Source organism: Lethenteron reissneri, chromosome 17, assembly GCF_015708825.2.
Source record: "Lethenteron reissneri isolate LAM-NWPU_2019-01 chromosome 17, ASM1570882v1, whole genome shotgun sequence".
Classification (NCBI taxonomy): domain Eukaryota; kingdom Metazoa; phylum Chordata; class Hyperoartia; order Petromyzontiformes; family Petromyzontidae; genus Lethenteron; species Lethenteron reissneri.
In genome coordinates, this window is record NC_083795.1 from 4,340,489 (window position 1) to 4,352,487 (window position 11,999).

The 11,999-nt window shown below is 41.1% G+C and overlaps 1 protein-coding gene across 2 annotated transcripts; it reads right to left on the reverse strand.

The window, feature by feature from the left end:
* Window positions 1-150: 150 nt before the first annotated feature.
* LYAR (Ly1 antibody reactive) lies at window positions 151-11,543 on the reverse strand. 2 transcript variants are annotated; one of them, XM_061552874.1, is made up of 9 exons: window positions 11,435-11,543; window positions 7,412-7,551; window positions 6,717-6,831; window positions 5,453-5,560; window positions 5,010-5,090; window positions 3,187-3,634; window positions 2,475-2,549; window positions 2,231-2,316; window positions 151-2,077 (listed from the first exon to the last, which is right to left on the reverse strand). In XM_061552874.1, the coding sequence occupies exons 2-9, from the start codon at window positions 7,531-7,533 to the stop codon at window positions 1,937-1,939; spliced, it is 1,176 nt and encodes a 391-aa protein (XP_061408858.1). In that variant the 5' UTR covers window positions 7,534-7,551; window positions 11,435-11,543; the 3' UTR covers window positions 151-1,936. The 2 variants fall into 2 exon arrangements, with proteins under 2 accessions (XP_061408858.1, XP_061408857.1); XM_061552873.1 differs by having other exon boundaries at window positions 167-2,077; window positions 2,231-2,319.
* Between the last annotated feature and the right edge of the window lie 456 nt (window positions 11,544-11,999).

Consider the following 11,999-nt stretch of genomic DNA (forward strand, 5'->3'; position numbering starts at 1 on the left):
TGCCCTCTTAATTTCTCGCATTAACATCATGCTAATCTCTCACATTCACATAGCCACTTCCGTGCCCTCTAATTTCTCGCATTAACATCATGCTAATCCCTCACATTAACACAGTCCACTTCCGTGCCCTCTTATCTCTCACGTTAACATCATGCTAATCTCTCACATTAACATAGCCACTTCCGTGCCCTCTTATCTCTCACGTTAACATCATGCTAATCTCTCTCATTAACATAGCCACTTCCGTGCCCTCTTAATTTCTCGCATTAACATCATGCTAATCCCTCACATTAACACAGCCACTTCCGTGCCCTCTAATTTCTCACATTAACATCATGCTAATCTCTCACATTCACATAGCCACTTCTGTGCCCTCTAATCTCTCACATTAACATGCTAATCTCTCACATTAACAGCCACTTCCGTGCCCTCGTCTAGGAGGCCGCTTTCCTTCTTTTCTAGTTACATGCTAATTTCTCACATTAACATCACTCGCCCTGGCCACTTCTTTATGACCCTTAGGCGACACCCATTTCAAACCGTTTAAAACCAGTCTGCCTCAGCAGCAGACCATGCTTTCCCACCTGATGACGGACGCTTGTGTTGCACCCGAAACGTCGTGATTTATTATATTTTATACCTACGTTACTTTACCGAAAGAACCAAAGAGTATGGATTCCTGCAGTCACGAAAGCTTCAAATCAAGATTGAATACAGTCTAATTTGCATGTTTGGACAATCCGGCAAGGTGGATGGCAGGGCAAGTAGCTCGTCAAAAAGGGATTCCAAGTTGTAAGTTCCAAGTCCCGGGCAGCATATTTATGTTATGCTGCTGTAAGCCCTCTTTCAGCAGTCAGAAATATCAGAATGAATCCGATGTAACTTTTCAGTACCACCCGTATAGACATGTGGCGGTTGCCCCCTCCAAACACAATCCTGGCTGAATTTTGCCTTTAGCTGCCGAGATTGGGGATTCGTTAATAGGCGTGAAAACTATATTTGGATATAGAATTGAAATATAAAGAACGTGTATTCACGGACTTGATATGAACACGAGGTAATGAGGGACCAGCATACACACTCAGGAAAAAAAATATTTCAATTTATATTTCTTCCGAGTACAGTATATGCTGCTTACTGCCTTCAATTACCTTATTTTCCATTGAAGGGGAACTAAAATAATATAAAACAATAAAAATTCTCACAACGTTTCGACTGCAACACAAGCAATCAATTATTTTATTATTTCCCTTCTACGTGACTTTACCGAAAGAAACAAGAATATGAGTCACGAAAGCTTTAAATCAAAATTTAAGGGTAACTAAATTCAACATGCATTGAATGCACGTAAAACTGGACGAAACATGTGAAAATATTTGCAGTTTGTGGTTAGCATATACGTTTTTATTGACAAGCCTTAAAATATCCATTCCAAACCATTATCAGTTTGTACAATTGCCGTATAAAAATGGAATTTGCATCATGTTTTTGATATAAGACAACATAATAGATGTACGTTACTACAGGTAAAAAGCTCACCCACGCAATTTCATCCAAAATTAAATGTACAGCATTTACAAGTACAGTATGTAACCAGGTTTGATTTGGCACACAGCACTCTAAAGAATGCAAGGGTCGTGTTTCAATCCAGGTGCCAAAATCTCAACCACCGATTCATCTGTTCCCAACGTTTTTCACAAGAACAGCTTGTTCCTTAGAATTCCAACAAGACGCAATCCCAAAAGCTTTTGAAATGTGTTGCAGTGCATCAATAAAAAGTGTACAACATAACCACTTGTATCACAATTACATATTATACCCAGGTATATCAAAACATATCTCAACATAAAAAACATTGAAGTTCCTTCTCTGCTCTGATACAAAGCAGTTCAATTACTGATTCTGCAAAGTGTTCCTGGCTGGACGATTCCTTGTTCTAGTCGACAAGCCGAACGACCTTGTCCTTGAGAACTCTGAACTTTGGATTACTTTGAATCTTCTTATTGAACAAGGCCAAGAGTTCCTCTTCAGTGTATGGCTTCCCACCGACGTCCATGGCCAAATACTGGCCCAATACCTGTGGGTAAACATCACAAAATTGATGACCAAACGAAGCGTCATGGACGCTTTTTAGAGTAGGTGACCGAGAAGATCGAGAACAATCCTGTTGACTTATAAAAATGATATCCTTAGTCGTGATGGCACTCTTTTTATGCATGTATAACATTACCTTCTTCCTCAGCTTTTTAACCGACATCTCCTTGTTCTCAGCCACGCGCAGTACGGCCGTGATTGTTCCTTTCCAGTTAAATTTACCTGCTGACAAATGCAGAAAGATAAAAAAGATGCACATTTCACAAGTTTAGCAGGCATCTGACAAGTTAAGTACATGTATACACAACATTGCAGGTATAATCCAAAATACTTGCACATTGTTCTTGACCAGCTTAGCACAAAAATGAGGGCTCTCATACCTTTCTGTGCGCCATTTTCGCATTCGTCTTTCTTAGCCTCATCTGATATTTTACTCTTCTTCTTTTCTTGCTCATCTGAGAAACACAAGAACATTGTTCAAATTAAAACCACCAAATAATATTGCAATGGGGGGCTTGAGGTGTTGGCTCAGTGGTAAGTGCACTTGAGTTTGATTCCAAACCATGGCCAAAATTGGTGGCGAGTGGTTTCTGAAATATCTTGAACATTTCTGGACTCGCAATCGTTCATCAATTCACATTGAGCTGCACGGTGAAATATAGTGAAATAATCACCATGACCGAACGGCATGGGGAGGCCTTTATCAAGCACTGGATTTAAATAGGAGTATTTTTTATTTATTCCTAAAATACATTACTACACGGAAGGGAAAAATAAACAGCAATGTCCAGTAAACTGGAAGATGACCAGTGCTGAACTAAAATGTAAAATGACATTATGCAAAAAAATCCTTTAAGTAAGGCCTGTTTGTGATGCCAATTTTAATTTACATCAGACACGCTAGGACCAGGAGTTTCAATATTCAGGTGAACTACGAAAGTGAAATGTCCATTTTTGGATACACTTGCTAGCAAATGCTTTTTTTTACAACCTGAAAAATACAAGCCGTCAATATTGTCAGCTGGAGGTGTAGTTATCGTCAAACTATGCGTATATGTTAACAGTGATGCCGTTTTGATGACCACCACTCACCTCCATTGCGTTTGACCTTTTTAGCTTTGCTCGGCTCTTCGCTATTCTCCTTCTCACGAGTCGCCTCCTCGGCCTCCTCCCCCTTCCGCTTGCGTTTCTTTTTCCCTCTAGTCTCTCCATTCTTCTGCACCTCCCCATTGCCCTCCTCCGCCGCCTCACCCTCTTCTTCAGTCGCCTGTCCTTTCTTGTTTTTCTTTTTACTCTTCCTGCTCTCTTCATTTTGCTCCGAGTCATCGGTGTTCTGAATCCTCTTATCCTTTTTCTCGACCCTGTTTTGCTTTTGCCGCTCCTCCTTCCTCTCTTGTTTACTCTTTTTGCGTTCCACGGGTTCCTGCTTTGTGTTTTCATCATCCAGCGAAGTCCCGCCATTCGTGGGCACCACATTGCTTTGTGGAGTCTCCTCATTCTCCACCTTGTTCTGCTGCTGGTGGTTGGGGTTAACTTGGTTCTGGACAGAAAGAAAACCCAATATAATGTTAATAACGTTTAATATTGTAAAGTATTAATTTTGTTCTTCATCACAGCTGTCACAATAAAACAAAAGGTAAAACCACGTCCTTGACGAAGAGATGAGTGCTGTGGAGTTGGCGGCTAGCTACATAGTATCTCTACATTCATTAAACTTGATTACATTACTGGTCTTGTTTGATCAGATTGTATTGTTTACAAGCCTATCATTTTGTACCATCAATTGTATTACCTGCATCAATCTACCTGTACTATGTGTCCTCGTCTGTATTGTTTGTACTGTCTGCGCCATTTGATATTGTTTGATCCTGTGCTCGCTCTTGCATATTATGTCTATGCCGTCCTTAGTGTCCGTCTCATGTTTAATGATTATTGTTTTTTCTCCCTCTCCAATGTGAACTGTCTTGTTTTGAATAACTTCCCCATTTCTATTGCACGTCTCGTGCTTCTGTTTTCCCCGTTTGCAATGTCTGGCTCTTGTTTGCACTCTTCTATTTATACTGTCTGCATCATGAGTCCATAGTAAAAAAAACATTGTTGAAACACTCCTCACCATAACCCTACCACCTTGCTTGAGCTCAGAGGCAATCGTTTAATTGGTCCAGTCCCCTCCAGGCACCAGAGCCTTTGGCTCCAACGCAGAAACTTCCAAACCTCACGACCAAACTGTTCTCTTACGTGTGGTGAATGATCTTTCTTTAGACCCTGGATCACTCCCAATTGGAGTTCTCCACGAGCATCCTGATGCTTATGACACCACAAATAAGAGTCCTGCAATGGGTTGGGTACTCAAGGATACCCCGTGGGCATCCCACAAAATGAGTCGGTTTCGATTAATTCCGAAGACGTGTTTAAGGCTTGCAGTTCATCGCAGGTTACTCGCGGTGACCCCTTGACTGGCCTGTCGAAGCCCCAGTCAGTCAACCTTCACTCAGTGGGGGGTTGCCCATTCTACTCTGCTGCCCACGTAGTCTGGAACCGTGTTCCCCCTGCCATCCATACTTGCTCTTGTTCAATTCCATGCTTAAGACTTTGTTTTTTTCCTCTGCATAAGCCAACTGTTTCTGTACACTGGTTTTATATGCGGTCTCATGTAGACATTACATAATTATAAATTACATTGCACTGTACACAGCAAGATAACCGTCATTAAGCTCATACATTCAATTACAAAACTTTTTGTTCCAACATTTCATACCAAAGCCATATGACGCGACCTGTAAAACAACACGAACTTCAAGCATGAAGTAAAACCACAAATAGTGACATTTGGGAGCTGACACAAATGGCATTGCTTGTCATATGCATATGCTTGAGCGCAATGCACAAAGTTCGAGAGGAGAGAGCACCCTCACCGCATGTGCCGAGGAGAAGACCTCCCACACCCTGTCCAGCAGCTCCTGCTTGTGAATACGCAGGCTGTTTTTCATCCAGTTCTAAAGAAAAAAACATTTCCCACAAACAATGCAAATGATACGAGAAGACACAGGGAACAATTGCCACTGGCAAATATTAACCTTGCACGCCCCTTGGATAGTGGATTTAATATTTACATGTATTGATTAAATGACTTATGAGTCGTTCTCCTCACCGTACGTACAAAAGAACTTCGAAAATATACGTGATTTTGTACATAAATACAAATTTCATGGCATCTGAAACCAAATACATTTTACAATATTCATACAATTTATTACAATAAAAAAGTGCTTTCTTTTTAAACTTCCAAATGAAAAATGCTGCTGTAATTACAAACTACTGTATATATTTAACCAATAATTACCAAAAATTACAATACCTGGAACTTTGGCTTCTTCCTTGGGACATTGTCATAGCCAACAATTGAGTTCATGATATCACGGACCTGGGGGCTGATGCCTGGGGCATTGATTGCGTCTTGTACTTTCTGAAGAAATCAAACACAAATCAAATTATGCGGTGATACTAATGGCACATGAACTAGCTGCAACCAAAGTAATGCATTCAAAAGAGTCTTTTTTTCCAACAAGAAACTGCAAAATTAAATGTAATTATATTTCTTAGCATGTCAGCATGTTTATTCGCATTGTTTTAAATAAATACACTTAGGAGTGCTATCTCTTTGATAGAGCTAGATAGCGAGTTTGTGCGTAAAATTTTTATTTAAAAATGTATCTACCTCGGTGAACATGACAACGATGTAATCAGGGCAGTAAAGGCACAGTTTTTTTAAAGAATAAAATGTAAACATTTAGCCCGAGTTGTTATCTCCTTCCATATAAGGAGTTACAGGATTGAAGCAACATAATCAGCTCAGTTAATCTGCAGCTTGCAATGTTCTGGTGCAGACACAATGCACGAGGTATGCATTTATACAAAACACAGAGGAGGCACACACCAACTACAGATAACCATCTGCATTGCCACAAATTGAGCCCAGACAACTGAGCTGGCACACCGTGTATACCACGAGATGGTGATACCATGTATTTTGATTTAAAGCTTTCGTGACTGCAGGGATTCATATTCTTGGTTCTTTTGGTAAAGTCACGTAGAAGGAAAATAATATTAATATAAAACAAAAATTCTCACGACGTTTCGACTGCTGTGGATTTCACACCTGTTGGGGATTGCTTGTGTTGCAGTCGAAACGTCGTGTGAATTTTTATTGTTTTATATTTATATTATTTTATTATTTCCCTTCTACGTGACTTTACCGAAAGAACCAAGAATATGATACCATGTATGTTCACTACACACAAGACTCTGCGAGAATACCACCAGGCTCACAACACGCACATTAAATCCCATGGTGAGTAAGAACTGGGTATGTCCGACTAATACAAACCATACGCAAATGAGACGTGCATATTACATCAAGGTTAATGGAGGGAAATAAAAAAGTAAATATGTAACAAAAAAATTGAAGTAGAAAAGAACGAAAAACTATTTTTGTTTATCGAATTATGCCTCGTAGTTGTGAAAATTCATTGAATCGCTGGGGAAGGTGAATTATTTTATACCAAGTGAGTACACTGGACCATTACGAGTCCTCATGAGAGTGCATTACAAGCCACAATTACCTGCAACCACAGCTGCTGCTTGACATCTCCTTTGTTGGCCTTTGCCTCAAATCCCTTGCCACCGTACTTCTCGTTCTCGGTGATGCACCGCAGGTGTGTTTTGTAGTCCTGACCTCTGTGCAGGCAAAGAGATTACAAAACACGAAATCTTATCTCATCTTATATAGGTATATATAGCACCTTATTCCAAAGCACTATAAAAAAATGTTCAATAACAAATACGTACAAGCTCAACAGACCTACCATTTTAAGACTGTTGTGGGGCATTCTGGGTACTACATGAATCACCTTCCAAATCTCAATACGATGGACATCACTAATGCCATGGCTGGACATATGGAGGTTTAAAAGGCTGAAACTTACACAAGAAAAGCTTCAATAGACTAAGTGTATGTGGGTATAGTTGTTATTGGTTGAGCTCAAACTATAGTTTAATGATTTTATAGGTAAGATTACATTTTTATGAGCACGGTGTTTGTTGAAGATGGCATTACATTAACACTCAGATGCTGTTATTAATTCTGAGTATTGTATTTAATTAGAATTTCACTTCATCTTGAATTGTTCCGTGGAACGTGTTTTCTACATTGATGTATTTTATTTAAGAACCTTTGAAAATGTAAAGTGTTTTTTTGCATAAATGGCTCTGAGCTGGGTTTTCCGGTGAGTGCAATATCTTTCAACCAAATCCTTACCGGAAGTCCTTGCCACAATCGATGCAGGACAAGCACTGGCAGTTACGGCATACGTTCAAATGCTTCTCCACCTGGGCCTTCTTCACAGACTCCCCACATGCATCGCAGGTGAAGAACACCATGGTCTGCTTCTCTGGCACCTCAAAGCACAACAGAAAAGCCAGAGTTAACAAAAATACAGCTCAACTGCCACTGATTAGACTATGGCACCTCAAAGTACAACAGAAAAGCTGAGACTTAAATAAATACATACAGCTCAGCTGCGAATTAGAACAGACCTGCATCGACCACTAGGGGGCAGGCAAACATAAGACAAGAAGACCTTCTTCCACACTTCACCTCTGACAACAAAACGTTCAATTCAATATTCTTAGGTTTTTTCGGTAAAGTCACGTAGGTAAAAAATTTAAATTAATTAAAGTAAAATAAAAATAAAATCACGACGTTTCGGAGGCAACACAAGCCTCCGTCTTCAGGTGGAACCGTCACAGCACGCTCGCTGTATCACTTGATACAGCTAATTTTATTTTTTTTACCTACGTGACTTTACCGAAAAAACCTAAGAATATGAATCCTTGCAGTCACGAAAGCTTCAAATCTAGAAGTTCAATTCAATGTTGGACCACAAAAGTTGAGGCTTAACATCGTTGTTTCTTGCCCTGACGATAGCAATCTGCCGCTTAAACAATGTGTCTGCTCTCGACTGTAATGTACTATGGTGGGTGTATATTCACTTGAAATTTGGTTTGATACGGAGCAGGAGAAATAGCAGTCTAGCCGGTTTAAATTACTTACCGTTAAAATCTATTAACCCCGATCATGGTCTGGGCACCAGAGCACACTGCACAACATCCATTGCGGTATTGTACAGTATGTCTATGCTCCCCCACTTAACCAAACCACACTGTGCACAAGATAACTTATGAGAGGACATGTTTATCTGAAAGTTAACTTGTGGTGTTTCAAAATTGCCATTTTAGGATGTCAAAACGTTTTGAATGTACATGTGCGCTTTGTTGAAACGCAGCAGTTTCATAATTTGGCAAGTGCTCTAGGAAGTAAAAGCTAAGACTTACGCTTTCAGCTGTGCAATAACTTTTACTTCCTCATTGGCCTCCACAGTTCTTACTCGACTGTCCCCTTAAGGTATGACCATTGTTTTAAAGCTGCATGTGATATGTTTTATGTATTGTTTGATCAACAGGGCCATAGGCTCCATTTACTTGCAATGCATCCAAATTGCGAATCTTTCGTGCATTTTTTTCTAAATTCATGTTTTGCTTTACTCCATTCACCTCTTACTTTTCTTGCAAGTTTGGACTATAGTAATTGTTGCGATCACATTAAAGCCACGTCGTTGGATACATTTTTAGTAAAACGACTTTATATCTTAACATTTTTTATATTTTCCAAAAACCGAGGCTTTACCCAATGACCTATATTCCAGGCCAGAATCTTCAGTTTTTTCGCAAGCTCCCGTCCCTTTACAAAACAATGTACACATATAAAGAATCAACACGTGACACCACGTGCAATCACTGTACAAAGATGTGCCATGAGATACGGACGTTTGCCACTTGGGATGAGCAATATTGAAGAGGGAATGAAGTAATACTGACGGGAAGGATGGTACATCATGAGGATGTGTGACAGAGGAAATAATACCACAGTAAAATGTGTGGGAATCAAAGGCTTTGCACTGCATCTTGTTTATGGTGCCACTGTTTTATTGGGTGTTGAATTTATTGCATTTGAGGTTCCATAACGGCCCCTTGGGGTCATGCGTTGCGACGTATTGTGGGAAAACTGATCTGAAAAGCACTGCTGTGTGAGTTTAATCGACCAGATAAGAACCCGAGACAGACATCAGGCAGCAATAAAATAATATACAATGGTCTTTTTTCTATTGCTAAAACACATGACCGTTTAACTCCATCAATAGAAATTTCAGCAGAAACTGCTTGAGCAGGCCAAGCCTAGAACAGTTTAAAATTACAACACTACACTTTCTTAGTCTCGCCAGCAGTATGTGATATGCTGGATAAACGTTTACTAGAGACGACAAATCCGATCCAAGTAAATGCGACTGGAAAACCCCGATCTCAAGGCCCATAAACAGACCCCTGGCCATGACTTTGTACCCCACGGCCATCGAATTTGCGCCTGACCATTAACCATTGAACAACTGAGCATCGTCTGTTATTTCCTTGACCACCCCCCCACCCCCGACATAAACGCTAGTACTGTAACGTGTTGCCTCGGTCGATTGTACATTCACTGCCGGATGAGGGCCGAGGGCGTTATTTGATTATACTGTGACCAAAAAGATCTCCAAAATTCTAAACAAGCATAAGATCCAAGTCCGATTCAGTACAGTGCATAAAATCCGTGATTTGATTCCATCTGTGAAGGATGTCGTTCCTGACTTACAGTATCCTGGAGTCTACAAATTGAGTTGCATTTGTGGTCATTGCTACATTGGAGAAACGAAACGTCATGTTTCTGATCGTGTCCGCGAGCACAAGTCAGATCTGAAACACGGCAGAACTGATTCTTCGGCCGTTGCCGATCATTGCTACAACTCGGTGGGCTCTCATGAAATTGTATTTCCCGAGACCAAGGTTCTCTGCAAACCTCCTGGCTACCATCAAAGGTTTGTACACGAAGCCATACAAATATACAAACACAGACATAATTTCAACCGTGATGACGGTTACAAACTGAGTAATCATTGGAAAGATGTGATTGACCATGCAAAAAAGATTTAACTACACTTATTTGCCAATCTTATTTGACAGGCAACCATTACTGTTTTACCATGTTTAGTGGTGGTCTCCCTGTTACAGGTTGAGTCACAAACCGCACCTCTCCATATTCTTAGTCTTAAGCCTCACCTTACCATATTAATAATAAGTATGCGGCCCTTGCCCCACCACCTTCTCCAACCATTATATAAACGCAGTGGTAGCTCCTGCAATCTCTCATTTACTTGATACAGCTGTCGTGGCTTTTGACGGTACCACCTGAAGACGGAAGCTTGTGTTGCCTCCGAAACGTCGTGATTTTTAATTTATTTTACTTTTTTATGTTTTTACCTACGTGACTTTACAGAAAAAACCTAAGAATATACTGTACTTCCAACACATTGCTCTCCGTACGAGTTGAAGGCGGAGAGCATTCAAAGCTTTAACAACTTGGCAAGTACCGTACAAGGCACGCAAGCTGATCTATATGCTCGTACCTACTGAATAGTCCCAATGCATTTCCATGCACTGCCCTTGGCCTAGCGAACCAAAAAACACGTTTCGTTTCGCCATTAAACAAAAAACATTGAGGTTTTCAGGGTTATATGTCACCTGAGGACGGCTGCTTGCGTTGTGGCCGAAACGTCGTGAGAATTGTATTGTTTTATTTTTATTATTTCCATTCTACGTGACTTTACCGAAAAAAACAATAAAATGTTACCGTAGTTTCCACAGACTTTTGGTATTGCATTTGATTAATTCGGCGGTGAATACGACCATCGTGTGTTGTGTATCAATGAGAAGCCCTGTGAGCCGGGCAACGGAGACGCAGGCCATTAAAGCGACGCGGGTGCTATACGGGGCAAGTACTTGCGACTCGCCCACACTTATCAAACTTCCAAACCCTGCTTGCCTGCGAGGTAGCCAACGCAATACCACACAAAAATGGGTTACGGAGTTTTGAGCGGCATCGCCTCCAGTACAACCCTGTCGTTAATTCATCCACAGTTCAACGTGTGTATTGAACTGTCCAAATTATACCGAAGCAATTCGGAGTTAATGCTCTGCGACATTTGCCTTGACACGAACACGCCGTTGTGTTCTCATCTCTTAGCCCGCTTTGCCGGCGCTCCAAATTCCAATACGGAGGCCACGTGGCGAGCGCTCCCCGCACCAACTCAGCTCCCTCCCCCACCCCACCACAAGTCCCACACGGCAAAGCAAAACGTTCCAGGCACAAGCTGGACACTGGGGTGACCATCACCCCGTCCCGTGTTACCTGAGTCCAGCGCCGAGATCCTCAAAGACTCTGTCTGCTGCTGCTGCTAAGTATCGGCTCCGTGTCCTCCACCCACGTGTTTCCCTCTGACCCTTCACCTCTCACCCCGCGATTCGATTCCACGATTCAGGTGAGTGGTTGAGTTACGATTCGGGAATCGATTCCTTTTGCGCCCTGGGTTTTTGCAGCACATGCTGAACCACAATGAAGGTTTGTTGGGTTTTATTTATTTTGGGTGGGTTAGATCGCGTAAATTTCATTTAATTTCATGTATTTATTAGGTATAGCCCTGTGAGCCATTCGGCTCTTGAATTGGGTGCAACCGGAACAAACAAAAAACATGAACAAGAAAACATCTTAAAGTGACTATGTGCAAAGAGAAAATCCAAGAAAAGACAGAAAAATATTGCATAAAAAGCACCGTACACCAACACTGTGTGCAAAAATCCCAGTGGGATGCAAGTCAAACAACAACAACCACAAGACACCGCCAATTAGTGTGACTAGGTTCAGTACTCCGGTGTGTTGGCAAGTAAACCCACAACAACTTTTACAATTCGAGTTC

Excerpts from the sequence above, each read along its gene's own strand:
- LYAR (XM_061552873.1), bottom strand. The coding sequence starts at position 7,533 with ATGGTGTTCTTCACCTGCGATGCATGTGGGGAGTCTGTGAAGAAGGCC. Across the intron at positions 5,561-6,716 it reads AGCAGCAGCTGTGGTTGCAG|AAAGTACAAGACGCAATCAA; the intron begins GTAATTGTGGCT and ends TGATTTCTTCAG. Across the intron at positions 3,635-5,009 it reads TCTTCTCCTCGGCACATGCG|AACCAAGTTAACCCCAACCA; the intron begins GTGAGGGTGCTC and ends CTTTCTGTCCAG.